Source organism: Nymphalis io, chromosome 13 (genome assembly GCF_905147045.1).
Source record: "Nymphalis io chromosome 13, ilAglIoxx1.1, whole genome shotgun sequence".
Lineage (NCBI taxonomy): Eukaryota > Metazoa > Arthropoda > Insecta > Lepidoptera > Nymphalidae > Nymphalis > Nymphalis io.
Genome location: NC_065900.1, coordinates 2560511 through 2574099, shown reverse-complemented (window position 1 = coordinate 2574099; position 13589 = coordinate 2560511). Strand labels below are relative to the sequence as shown.

Genomic DNA, 13589 nt, shown 5'->3' with positions numbered 1-13589 from the left:
TCCGCAGAGGATCATCGGAAGCGACGAAGCAGGCGGCGCACCTGATCGCTGCGATGATCCGCGACCCCGAGGCGGATATCGCACAGCTTTTGCCGCGAGCGAAACTGCCGCCCGCACTCCCCACACCCGCGCACCCGCACCCGCACGCGCACGCGCACGCTGCCAAGCCCACCGCGCACAAGCAGCCTGCCGCCAAGGTAACTTATCTCTACATACCAATATACCAATGTAATATACATTAATAGCTGGGATGATAAGGATGGAGATATGTATCACACACTTGTCAGCTATCATCTACTGCCAAAGATTAATACTACTGATTTTACTGTTGAGCCACGTACCATCTACCATATCTGATATTTGACATATTGTAACGTCACAATTGCGTTCGTCAGGCGAGCAGCGTCGTCGTAAGCTCGGGCGTCACGTCGGTGGGCGCCAACAACAGCCGCGCCACGCCGCCCGTCCGCGCCGCCGCCAAGCCGCACCCGCAGACACGCCCTCCCATGCCGCGTCTGCATGCGCAACGTATGTATTTGTTTACTCTTACGACGCAATCATCTGCTAACAAACCTTATCGAAATAGTTTAATAAGGACAAACATTGCGTGTGGTACAAACATTGTCTTTAAAATATAAACGGTTTGTTTTTAGCGATAACCCTACCAGAGAAGCGTGTGTCGAGTGCGCCAAGCACTGTCACAAGCATTGCGGCGAGCTCCACCAGTAGCGCTGTGAAGACGGGTGCGCTGTCTTATACCGGCGCCATCGTCGGTGCCAGGAGTCACACATTCGCCGCCAAGCTTACTGCCACTCCGCCCGTCGACACCAAGCCGCGACCTGTGCCACAGGTAAAATTTTGAAGCGACACAAACTGAATTTCACTACACTAGTAGTAGTTTTTACTTATTTATGCCGTATTTCTTTGTCAAATCCTATAACCATGAATTGTTCGTTAATCGTTATTATGTATTAGGTTGTGGGCAGCCCAGCGCCCAGCAATGTAGTCGTCGGCGCAGTCAGCGCAGGAGGCGCTTCTCCGCTCAAAGCGCGAGATTCTCCGCCCGCTAAGATCGAAGATGAGCCACGTCCTGTCCGACTTCATACTGATGCATTGCAGGTAAACGATTGTAGTAGTTGGATCACTGGCAATATTCAATTGTTTTTGGTCTTCGAAGGGTTTCAATAATTATTTTTAAGATTTTAATTAAACTAATTTCGTATGCGATAAAAACTCGCCTTTTTTATTTTTAATCGAAATTGAACCTTGATACAATTATGTTGAACTCCTTAATGATATAAAATTCATTCCCTTTTAAAATAAATATTTAAAAAACCTAACGATAAAAATTCTAATCTATTCCATATTAAATATCTATTAATTAGTAACATTTATCATTATTTTTAGCTAAGCCCAGACAATTCAAGCACATGGAGTAATGAAGATATCCCAGTGAATTCCTCTTCAGCTCTTCATATCAATACTACACCACAGGTAAAACGAAGACATCTTCCAATTATATATCTATTTCGGATAAATTTTTAATTATACTAATGGAAATATGCAACAGGCGACCGTGAACGTGCCGTGCTCGAGCTCGTCGGGCCCGTGCGCGGGCAGCGGCAGCGGCGGCGCGCAGGAGTACTCGCTGTTCAAGGACCTGTCGGTGGGCGCGGCCGCGGTGTGGGGCGCGGCTGAGCACAACGTCGATCCGATGCCACCGCAGGTCGCTATACAAATTACTTTTACTATTACATTGGCAGTAGGAAGACACTTTTTAACACTTTGTAAACCTTACCGAAAAACAGCTTTGACCCAGATGAGCTTATACCGAACAAAAAAGCATCAGTGTGAAATATCAATCATACATATTATTTTTTATTTACAACACAATATAAAGTATCATAAAACAAGTATGTATACGTACAGGCTGACGCTAGTAAGGCGCCAGGCTACCGCGGCGGAGGTGGAGGCTGCTCACCCTGCTCGCGTACATCCTCGCACGGATCGACGCCGCCGCCACCACCGCCGCCTCCATACCACCACCCTATGCCCATCGGTATGCTGGACCACACTCCACCGTGACACTATTACATAACCGCCAGAACATCTTTAAATTAATTTGACAATGCCGCGCAACAATTTATTTATTTAAAACATATTTTTGGCTGACAGACAAATATTCAAATCTTATAAATTAATATATATTTGAGAAATGATCATTTTAAGTATACATTACATTTAGATGATAAAATCAACATTTCAGGACAAAAACCCTATTTTTTTTTCGAGTTTTCGCAGTATTAATTTTTAGCATCCATATTGTTCATGAAACTCATGACTAGTTTTTATCACTCTTTAATTATGAAATGTAAAATCAATACCGAATTTCCAGGCAATGCTGTAAATGCAATGGATATGAGTGGACTTAGCAGAAACGGGCCTATTTATCAAGACAATTCTCGTAATGGACACAATATGATGGCAAGTGTCACTAATAATATTTATTTATGAGATTAGAGTAAGCCCCCTAGATATAACCTTTTAATAATATTATCGTACGTGTTTAAGCAGGTGGGCATGTCGAGTGGCGTGTCCACGATGGGCATGGGCTACGTGGGCGTGGAGAGCGTGTCGCGTTTGAACCCGCGAGCGCCAGACTTTGCTCAGCGACACCCACTGCTGCAGCAGCAACAGCAGCAGCAGCAGCAACAGCAACAACAGCAACAACAACAACAGCATAAGCATGCGGCACAGGTACTACGATGTTTTACGTATTTACTATATAATGTTTTTAATAAGTTCCGTAAAAGCAGTTATTTTTTAGACATAGTACCCAACAGAAAATATATTTTTAACCAAAGACCGATGTTACGTTATGTCACTAAAGTGTGCTAATCGTAATCTTGTTTAAGTATAATTAAAATCTTTAATTAAAAATTAACGTTTTGTTAAACAGCAACTGTTCCCCGGTGGTAGTGGTGGAAACCTTAGCTCGATGCTGGCCATGTACCCACAAAGCGCGCCTAAGATGTCGCACGCGCCTCATGCCACTCACCACCCCTACCAGGTCAGTCAGAATTTTGTAAGTACCATTGGAATCATTTTTTTATAATTTAAACCGCGATAGGAGAAGTAGATTGTCCAATTGATCTTATCTTAACTGACGATTATTACCTTACTTCTTTTATTTCACATCTGTCTGGCATGTGGCATCTTTTGTAAGAATTTTGTTACTTGGTGACATTGCTCTGTGGAATATTTCAAATGTTGAATAATGTCTTAAACTCGTTATTCCACAGTCGCTGATGGACCGTGGCGTGGGTGTGGGTGTGGGTGTGGGCGGTGTGGGCGCGTGGGGTGAGGAGGAGGAGCGCAAGCCGCGGCCTATCGGCACCGAGCGCGCCTGGAAGCTAACAGCCCCTGACGACTGGCACCACGCGCACCATCACCACCGTACCGATCATGACAGATACCAAGTATAGATTCGTTTTATTATTAATACATTTAATTGTGAATTATTTTAAAAAAAATTGAACAGGTCTTTAAATTAAAAGTTGAAATACAATACAATATTTAGATGAATGTGTAAACATGTAGCCAAACCATGAATTCATACATAAAACAACAAATTTAAACAAAGGCATTGTTTTTAAAAGTATTTTTACTGACACATCATATGACAAACAATTCTTATATGGAAGTTGATATAATCTGTTTGTTGCTTCTTATCGCATAAAAAAATACTTTTTCTTAATTATTTATTCGCAAAAAAACTGATTAATAAGTGCCATATTTGCGCTACAGCAAAACATGGGCATGGCCGGCGTTGGAGTGGGTGTGGGTGTAGGAGTGGGTGCAGAAGCATACGGCGGGGCAGGAGCGGTCGGAGGAGGCGCGGGGGGCGCCGCCACTGCCGCCGCACTCTCTATGATACATACGTTGCCGCTGCAGTACCTACCGCCACCCGACCACCACCACTGGGACCAGCCGCCGCACCACGCCGCCGATAAACAGGTGAGACCACGCAGCTACCCTGCTACTGCCACAAATACTTCATTGATTAATAATTGAAAAGTTTTATTATTGTTCAAAGTGATTAATTATTATAATTTTGTTTCCGCAGCAGACCTGGAGCAAGTGGAGCCACTAGAGCGCCGACAGCCGCGCCTCCGCCTGCGGACCTATCCCACGAGGATTATATATAATTGTAACCCTTGGAAACGGTGTAGATATTAGTGAGAAAGAATTATATTATACAGATTATCTATATACATAATAGAGAAAATGTCCTATCGAGAAGAGAACTACTTATACTGTACGATCGACTGAAGTGAGCATTAAACGATTCATTATAATGAGACACGTGAGGGAAGCCGGATGTAGTTTTATTTGTTACTGCCGCTCGCGCCGACTGTAGCTGTAGAGCGTAGTCGCGGCACTCGCCTGTAGGCCGCTTGGAATGTGATTCCGATCGCTACGCGCGCCCTCTGTTATAAATATTTTACACTATATTATATGGCATACGATATTGAGTTCGTTGAATGGTACGCTCGCAAACCCTGACGGATTATTAAACTTGTAATAATAAATTTGCTTGTACATGAAGATTAAATATCATATATTGATGCACTGTAACCACTGGTGTTTTTAATAATACCACCTGTTTTTCAATGATTCTTTTTTTATTAGGTTTATTTGGGTAATGTGTATTATATTATAAGTAAATTATTACCGAGAACTTACAATGTCTCGAATATGATTAAAGCAGGATAAGCGGTAAGTTCTAGGCAAATAAACCGTTATTGAAACATTATGAGTGTGTTCTTGAATAGGTCCTCACATTGATGACATATTACTCTTATATTTACATTTCCCAATTACAAGGAACATGTTGAAGTAGATTTCATGTTTGATCTGGTTTTGGCTCAGAGTTCAGTAAAAAAACTTCTTATCAGTTTTTTTGATTGCTCGAAGTTTTACAAGATAATGTTATCTAACTCCAGACCATATTCCTTAGTTGTGTATGTGTGTATGTTTGCTACTGAATAAATTATGTGATCAAAATACGCAATTGAATCAAAATTTCACATATAACTCAAATTAGACCGAGAAGATAACTCTAATCTATCAATATTTTGGAATTTGAATGTTACTGTACAACACAATGACGACTTGTACGATATCGCCATTATTAAGGTATTTTTTTAGTAATATTTGCCCGACTTTTAAAAAATAGCTTCATTTTTTATTGAAACTTTAAAAATAGATAAATATTAATAGAAATGAAATAAAAGAGTATTAATTTTCTTATGTTTTACTAGTCAAAATAAAATATTATTAGAGATTCTTTACTTAAGTCTATTGTAAATTGTTAAAAATAACAATTATGTATTATGGAAAATAAGACTTAATTAATATCCTCAACCAGAATGAGAATTATTAAAATTACTTAGTTATTTATAAATTTTTTAAACTTTTCTTTGGCAAACTTACAATAATAAATTTAGCTGTTATGAAGAAAAGCGTTTAAAAAAATCTAGCATTTTATTATAGTTCAGTGTGTCGTGCCAAGATTCTGCTTTCGAGATCTGCGTGCAACTTCTCGACCTTTCGAGTGTGTTTCTTTAACATTTGTTGCTGGTCAGCGAAATGGTCCATCTTATCACCGGCGGCTGCAATCTATTAAAAGGGTAAAAAATGCAATAAACATCTTTACTGTTATAATATATTACAATAAAAATTATGTCAATTGTTTGAAAATATTATACAATAGAAGAAATGATGCAGCCTAATTAAAAGTCGAAATGTGCAAATTTAAATAGTCATTACTTTAAACATACTCCCGGTTCAGCATAAAGAGGAACCGGCAAGAAACTCTTGCTACTAATTACTCTTTTTTTTATCAACTACTGTGAATTTTCGACAGAAAAACCCAATATCAATAACCCCTAAATTAAAACACGCAAAAACTACAACTTAGCTTGATTACAGCAACATAACCTTCCTCGTAACCCAGGTAGAACTTAGGTTTTAAAAGCTGATAAAACTGCTACATTTAACAGCATTTCTACAAACAACAGCATTTTTATCACAAACTAACTTTGTGCCCGAACAGTTGCTCTGCCATAAAAAAATAGAACTACTAAACTTAAGCTCCAGAATTGCCAACATTTTTTCTTGAAGTAAGTCTGTAAGTAAATAATCTGAAGTTTGCTAATAGCAACCTACTACTTTATTTTTGTACTAGCTTTGGATCCTCATTAATTTATTGTTACTATGTAACGAATGGCGAATGGATGAAATTGGAACACCTTTCATAATATTTACTAACAACATCGTAAGTAGTAACAGCCTGTGAATGTCCCACTGCTGGGCTAAGGCCTCCTCTCCCTTTTCTTTTCATTAGGAGAAGGTTTTGGAGCTTATCCACCACACTGCTCCGATGCAGATTGTACACACGCAGCAGAATTTCAGTGAAATTAGACACATGCAGATTTCCTCACGACATTTTCCTTCACCGTCAAGCACGAGATTAATTATAATCACAAATTAAGCACATGAAAATTCAGTGGTGCATGTCCAGGTTTGAACCCACGATAATCGGTTAAGATTCACGCGTGCTTACCACTGGGCCATCTTGATTTAAACAACATTAACATTTTCCATGGCAATATTTAACTAAACCAGCATACAGAATAATATATAGATATATTAAACTACTCAAATGTCAACTCCTTTACTCTTAAAACATAAAAAGAAAATTGAAAAAAATAACCTTACTATGATGTTTTTCATAATTGCTTACATGATCTGCGTGTAATGTGCGCAGTTTTAAAAGACGTGATTCATAATGTTGTAGTTCAACCTGAAAACAGCAAAATTTTATAGTCAAAAACACCTAAGTAAATTTATTACAATTAAATGGCTTTATTACACTGAGCTAAAACTGTTCATATTAAATAAAAATTACTCTTTCCAGAATCATAACATCATATTGTTTTTTTTATTAATGATTGCAGGCATTGGATGTTTTATCTTTAAAATAATAAAAGGTTATCAACAAAAATATTTTTTTACAGTTTACATAAAAAAAATTAAAACCAGCTTACTTTTAACGACGCCAGTTCTTCAACAGTAAAATTTGCTGCTGCTGCTATACGCCATAATCCCTGCACTTTAGGCTCGATAAATTCTTGATTCGTCGGTCCTTTAGGCAAATTGAATTTATCAATAATTTTTACCACTACAGTTAATAATTATTAACAAACTAGTTCATAAAGTACATAAGAAAAAACATAACTTTATTAAAATTTTATGTAGGTATAGCTTATAAATATTGGAATTGAAATAATATCATCGGAACATTGGATGCATGAACATTCAGCAAACATGGACAGAATCTAAGAATCAACACATTTGTAAAAGATTTCATAAAAATATATGTCTAACCTTTAGCAGCGATCCTCTGTAACCTGTCATAACCATCTCTTAATCCTCTGTGTTTTTCTCTGACTAAATTGGCTCTATTGACAAAATCTTTACTAAGATTCTCACCATTGTCTTTCTCATAATTAATTTCATTAAACTTATCAATTTCTTCATCATCTACGGCATCTTTAATAAATTTGCAATATTATTCACACAATGTAAAAACTCACAATTGAAATATGATACAATAGCACAATGTAATATAATCTAATAAATCAGATTACTGTTAGGTAGTTTAGATAATTATTAAACAGCACATTGATTTATTTAAAACAACAAGTTTTTTTTTCATATGATGTGTACCTTAGTTGAGCGCAAAACAAGGACTGTTTTTAAACACAGCCTTTTTTTATAAAAGTTGTTTAGTTGTGATTAGTTAAATAATACTGTCTTTCTTCTTTCCAATATCAATTCAATAATGACAGAAAGAGAAAAATATGTTTTTAACTAAACAGCCACTATGCAACCTTCATAGGTTAGACCGTTAATTAAAGCCTTGAAAAAAATATTTTTATATAGAATATAAATGCCATCCGTCGTAAGTAATACCAAATGATATAGATAGAAGCTAAGTAAATAATAAAATTGAAATATGTATACATGCTCTAAAAATGTTACATTAATAAGTTAAAAAGCATACTTTTATGAGATTCTGAATCAACAGTCTCCATATTCACTAACAAATCATGGTATTGATCTATTTTTTCCTGATGATGCATAAATTCTTCTCTTAAAGCTGATAACTCTTCACTTGTAAAACCAGAAGCCTCAGCTTTAGCCCATAGCATGTTGAGTTTTTTATCTTTAAAAAGGCTCTTATTGATGTACCCATCCATTGCAGAGTTGTATGCCTAGAATTATATGGAAATTTTATTATTTATAATATTATTGTTATCTTCAAAGTATGTTAATTAATTAATTGTTACCAACGAAAAAGGTATACACAATGTCATTCTAATAATATCACACTATCAGCTCAAAACAGATGTCAATGACACGTGAAGTCATTATAATGCTCTATTTATCTGGTAAATCAATCATATTTAGTTTCAAAGAGAACATAATATTCTTTTAAAAAAATTATGTTCATTGCAGTTATGTTTATTGTCTCTATTTTATGTATCTTATGTTTAATAAGTGAAATATGTAGATTTTTAAAATTAAATAATATAAAGACAAGCATTTCAAATAATAGTATCAATTAATTTTTTTTATAGAATACAAATTGGCAAATGGGCAACCTATTGGTAACTGGTCAACACTGCCCAACGAGATAGTCATTGAAAGAAAAATTAACCAACATTTAGGTTGGTGGCACATTGGAAATGTAGAATTGGAACTAATATGTTATGTCCCTTGTGTCCGTATTTACTAGCTCGCTCGCCCTTCAAACCTGAACACAACAATACTAAGTACTGCTGTTTTGCAGTAGAATATCTGATGAGTGATACCTAGCCGGGTACACGAGCTTGCACAATGCCACCAAATGCCATTAAATTTATTTTTTAGATATGTCCTGTGTTTTTGAATATATCCTAGAACTAGCTATGCAAACATCTTACAGGATCTTGTTTTTGCCTCTCAGGTACATCTTCAAAATGTTCTAGTAGACCATACACTTTCATAATATTTGTTAGTTTACGACGCAACTCAGCCTCTTTGAGACCTTCTTTATCACCCCCTTCGCTTTTAACTCTCTTATACGTAATTTCTTCTTTATCTTGAATCATTAAGTCACTGTATAGCGATTTTAGTTTCGGTTCTGTTAGGCGCTGTAATTTTGAATATGATGTTAAAAATAATATAAATATTACACATACAGTTTTGTAAAAAGTACGGAGTTAATGCAATATATATATAACTATACCTGTTGGGCTTTTATCCAAACAATATTCAATTTATTCATTCGAAACGGTTTATCCAGTGTTCTAAAATTTACATCTTTTATCTTCTTTTCATTAGACGAACGACTATACTTGTTTTCACTAAGAATACAAGTAATAAGCAATGTAAAAATAATAAAACTTATACATCGGTGTTGAATCATGTTAATTTATTATAAGAAATCTTGAAATAAAAATCCCGATAGGATAACCAAGCTATCTTATCACTTCACTGTAATCGAGAAAGTTTAAGCTGATAGTTAACTTATTTTTAATAATTATATTATCAATGTTATGTACAATCAGTGTAAGTTGTTAATTTCCTCACTGACATTTGTTTTTGTCGTTTTGCTTTTGACGGTTCCATGACATTTCTCAAATAGTAACAAAAACCATAATGTAGATTTTTTTTAAAATATATAAATGTAATTTGTACCAAAAATATGCAAAACAAAAACAAACAAACTTTGTTTTTTGTTTAAATTTTTAATGTAAAAAGTTATTATGCTGTGGAATAAACCACCAAATAGCTTAAATAAATCATTGTGTTAATTTACTTTTAATCTTTTAAAAGGAAACCTCATACCTAAATTTAAGAGGGAAAACCTAGGACATTTTTTTTTCCAAGGACATTTTTCACACACGGCCATCTGATCCCAAATTAAGCTTGTGCTATGGAAACCAGACAACTGATATACTACATATACTATTTTTCTTTTGTAAATACATACTTATATAGATAATTACAACCAGACTCAGGACAAACAGATATGTTCATGCACACAAATATCTGTCCTGGGTGGGAATCGAACCCACAACCTTCGGCGTGAAAGGTAAGCATTCACCAACCACGCCTACCGGCTCGTCAAAAACCAATGAAATTAAAAACTTCTTTTTACATTTATAACATCATTTAACAACACAACATCATGTTATATGTTATATACATATAAGTCGGCGCTATACTGGATTTCATTTGTGTGGGTTTTGGTTTTTAATATTTTAAATAATCTGAATTATTATGTTTAATGAAAATAATTATTTTTTATTCAGCTTTGTTTTTAATTAATTATATGAATATATTAGAAATTCATTTTTTCATTTTTAATTTGTTACAATGATTCCATGCATGTTTGTTGTGTGGTTTTATAATAACTAAAAAATAAATGAAGATAGATAACCTTAAACATTAAAAAAAAACTGACGACTAAATAATAATGTTAGTAAAATAGAAATAACATGTTAGATGAACGAAGTAAAGAAATATAGCACACAGTCTAATTCCTTTTTCTTTTAAAAAAAATGGATACTTAAAAGTCTATTTATACTTATAAACAAATGTGAACCACATTTTTAGTAAACATTTCGAATTTTACCAAACGCAGGTTCTTCATAAAATTACTTTTTTTTGCTATTGCAATTATTTGTGATTTTTTTTTTCTATTTTTGTAAAGATTCGGATACACGAATAAATCTATATATATGAAACATTAATAAATTATATTTCAATTCTATATTTCGAAATTTTAAACTAAATTTTTAGTTAAAGTTAAAATTTTAACTAAAAATAATTTTATTTTAAATTAATGGTTTTTATTTATTCCCAAGGTATCCGATTTATTGTAACTGTGAACTTCAAGTTTTACAGATGACATTTGAACGGAAAAAGTAGATGTAGTGTAGACTTGTAGAGGTACGAAAGTAGGTACCTACGTAAACTTGCTACTTGCTACCTACAGGCTACAATACAACCAGTGTTCGTGGGCAGTCGGACTGTTGACGCTCTGATTAAAATCTTTTATTTTGATAAAAAATGGCTTCGATTCTCTGATAGTCTCATGCCTGTTTTCATTTTATTTTGTTCTTTAAACAGTTTAATAAGCTGATTCATAGTTTTATTGAAATAAAAATTAAACAATTTATAATGGGAGTCTGCTATCTTCCTGTCTCAAATTGCATCTTAAATCGTGAACGTGAACGATACGTCCAATAATCGGAACTTTCTCTTGATGCGTTGCGACTGTGAGTGAACTGTAAACTGTTACTCAACACTCGGTTGTGTAAAGAGGTCTGCGCGATTTAATTCTTATGATACATAACGGTAGTTTATAATTGACGTCAGGCGTGTGAAGATCAGCTTGAGGATATTCGTGAGGTGTAATGTTTAGAGTGTTGTGATGGTGGAAAGCGAAGGGATGAGGCGCGGTGGCTGTGGCTGGGGTGGCGGTGTTCTTGGCCGCTGGTCCCTTCGCCGATTACTTTTGGACAGCCCTTTAGTTGGAAGGAGACTGGCTCATTCAGGTGAGTCATAAAAATAAAAATTAAAACACATTGTTGGCACAACTAATATTCCTAAAGGAAATAATAATTGCTTAAGGATAAGCATTTCTTATTTTGTTTAGTTTAGCTTTTAGATTTTACTTTCATTACTATGTCTTTCATTTTAAATATCTCTTATGTTAGCACTATTACCATTTTATTTATATTTTTTTTATATGAAATTGTTGAATGCCATAAGCCCTTCTGTCCTTGACAACATTGTTTATGGCACTGTACTCTCAAGCACAATGTGTTGAGACTCAATCAAGAATTAATATGACAACAAGACTATCAATTTGTACTCATAATATATACCAATATGAAATTATTATTTATGATTTTAATTATAGTTTTATTTTAACATAATATGCATTGCTCATTTATTCAAGGAAGATATATAATTTTTTATTGTTCTTAAATTTTTATGATTGCAATCAATTGTGAGACATTGAAATATAAGGTCTCCAATCAAATAGGTCATTGCCATCACTTGGTCATACTATTGTTAATAACAATCTCTATTCCTTATTAAATAAGCAATATAATAATACATGTAGCTAATCAACCCTGTTATAATTCATATTAATATAGAATTAAGTATTAAAACAATATCTGTGTTCTTCTTAAAAAAAAAACTTTGGTAAAAGCAGAACAGTATTAATTTTAATTGTTTTTAATGACTGTTGAAAAAGCATTTAAATGTACATATTAAATTATTTAAAACATTATAAACTTTTTGTTTTTAAATTACACATGAAATATGTGTCATATCGACGAATTTTATGTACCTTTAAATTGATATACCTTTTTATTAAAATTATTGCATTTAAAAGCTGCTATTTGCAACTTAATTTTCTAAAATTATTTTTGTATCTGTGGAGAATTTATAAAACAATGAAGTAGCTCTCACATAAATGGATGGCAATTATTACTATGATTTAGTTATAAAAATCAGTCATTGTTTGTAAAACAATAATGAGAAATTATTTTTTTTATAAGCTGTTAGATTCATACGTGCTATAAACATGGAAGTTAAGTCATTCCATTTTAAAAGTGATTAAGTTTATTTTTTGTTAAGTCAATTACTATTAGTATGGAGAGAAGTTTATATTTTAATTTAATATAGTAAATTAAGTCACTAAGCTATCTTGACCAAAGTCTGTCTGAGCTGAGACTTAGCCATCCAAATGTTCATGGCAAAAATACTGGTATTTAGGCACTTACTTTGATATCTTGGAAAATAAATTGTTTTCTCATTCTCAACTGATTGTAATGAATATAACCAATTAAATGATATTCAATTACGAGATAATTTATCTCTTAGTAAATTTACATAACTTATTCAAGCAATCATTGCAAGAGCAACAAAAAATGTATTTTTTTTTTGCAATTTTTAAATACCTAAGAAAATATTAATACAGTAAAACTGCTACAACTTCAAGTCTTGCTTATCATTATACTTATATGATATTCAATTTCTCACATTACATTTAGCTTTGATTAATGTATTTAATCAATTAATAAACAGTTAAATTTAACAGCTCCACAAGTGTATGTATAATTCATTAATAGATGACACATTGCACAACGCCTCAACCCAAATACTTTAAGGTCAACATTACAATTTAAATAAAGAAACATTACTTGGAATGTAATTAAACAAAGCGAAGGAAGCAACCTAAACTATAAAATTAAATTAATTTTCAAGGTAATTACCATTTTTTTTAATTCTTATTATAACAATGTATGAGGAAAATGTATTGCAATTTACAACTGAATTAAATACAATCATCTTTTTTGTTTATTAACATATTTATAGGAAATTTATTCAAATGATTCATTTATTAAAGTTATTATTTATAAGTATTTGGTTATTTTAGGGATAAATAATAAAAA

At 33.7% G+C, this 13589-nt stretch overlaps 4 protein-coding genes across 17 annotated transcripts in view; 3 read left to right on the top strand and 1 right to left on the bottom strand.

Annotated features, from left to right (window-relative positions):
* Positions 1 to 4816, top strand: part of LOC126772770 (ankyrin repeat domain-containing protein 17) — a 31294-nt gene extending 26478 nt beyond the window's left edge. For 8 of the 13 annotated variants that reach the window (XM_050493323.1, XM_050493324.1, XM_050493321.1 and 5 more), the window contains 13 exons: positions 8 to 197; positions 396 to 528; positions 654 to 850; positions 976 to 1119; positions 1408 to 1494; positions 1571 to 1726; positions 1930 to 2059; positions 2396 to 2490; positions 2572 to 2757; positions 2960 to 3085; positions 3303 to 3479; positions 3808 to 4017; positions 4127 to 4816. In XM_050493323.1, the coding sequence (XP_050349280.1) occupies positions 8 to 197; positions 396 to 528; positions 654 to 850; positions 976 to 1119; positions 1408 to 1494; positions 1571 to 1726; positions 1930 to 2059; positions 2396 to 2490; positions 2572 to 2757; positions 2960 to 3085; positions 3303 to 3479; positions 3808 to 4017; positions 4127 to 4153 (1858 nt within the window). In that variant the 3' untranslated portion in view covers positions 4154 to 4816. The remainder of the gene's footprint in view (positions 1 to 7; positions 198 to 395; positions 529 to 653; positions 851 to 975; positions 1120 to 1407; positions 1495 to 1570; positions 1727 to 1929; positions 2060 to 2395; positions 2491 to 2571; positions 2758 to 2959; positions 3086 to 3302; positions 3480 to 3807; positions 4018 to 4126) is intronic. The other 5 variants (XM_050493326.1, XM_050493320.1, XM_050493316.1 and 2 more) reach the window with 4 other exon arrangements.
* Positions 1 to 13589, top strand: part of LOC126772874 (ADP-ribosylation factor-like protein 6-interacting protein 4) — a 143118-nt gene that overhangs the window by 56045 nt on the left and 73484 nt on the right. The gene's annotated exons all lie outside the window — the stretch shown is intronic.
* On the bottom strand, positions 5342 to 9708 carry LOC126772842 (alpha-2-macroglobulin receptor-associated protein). 2 transcript variants are annotated; one of them, XM_050493445.1, is made up of 7 exons: positions 9359 to 9708; positions 9054 to 9263; positions 8132 to 8342; positions 7453 to 7617; positions 7113 to 7210; positions 6809 to 6868; positions 5342 to 5682 (listed from the first exon to the last, which is right to left on the bottom strand). In XM_050493445.1, the coding sequence occupies exons 1-7, from the start codon at positions 9536 to 9538 to the stop codon at positions 5551 to 5553; spliced, it is 1056 nt and encodes a 351-aa protein (XP_050349402.1). In that variant the 5' UTR covers positions 9539 to 9708; the 3' UTR covers positions 5342 to 5550. The 2 variants fall into 2 exon arrangements, with proteins under 2 accessions (XP_050349402.1, XP_050349401.1); XM_050493444.1 differs by having other exon boundaries at positions 5345 to 5682; positions 6779 to 6868.
* Positions 11044 to 13589, top strand: part of LOC126772811 (E3 ubiquitin-protein ligase RNF19B-like) — a 60072-nt gene continuing 57526 nt past the window's right edge. The window contains exon 1 of the mRNA XM_050493401.1: positions 11044 to 11675. Within this exon, the coding sequence (XP_050349358.1) occupies positions 11552 to 11675 (124 nt within the window). The 5' untranslated portion in view covers positions 11044 to 11551. The remainder of the gene's footprint in view (positions 11676 to 13589) is intronic.

What these genes read in the sequence shown, in the direction of transcription:
- LOC126772842 (XM_050493444.1), bottom strand. Translation starts at nt 9,538, where the DNA reads ATGATTCAACACCGATGTATAAGTTTTATTATTTTTACATTGCTTATT. An exon ending in AGAGGCAAAAACAAGATCCT is followed by an intron (nt 8,343 to 9,053) that starts GTAAGATGTTTG and finishes ATATAATTCTAG; the next exon opens with GCATACAACTCTGCAATGGA. An exon ending in ATGAAAAACATCATAGTAAG is followed by an intron (nt 5,683 to 6,778) that starts GTTATTTTTTTC and finishes CCCTTTTAATAG; the next exon opens with ATTGCAGCCGCCGGTGATAA.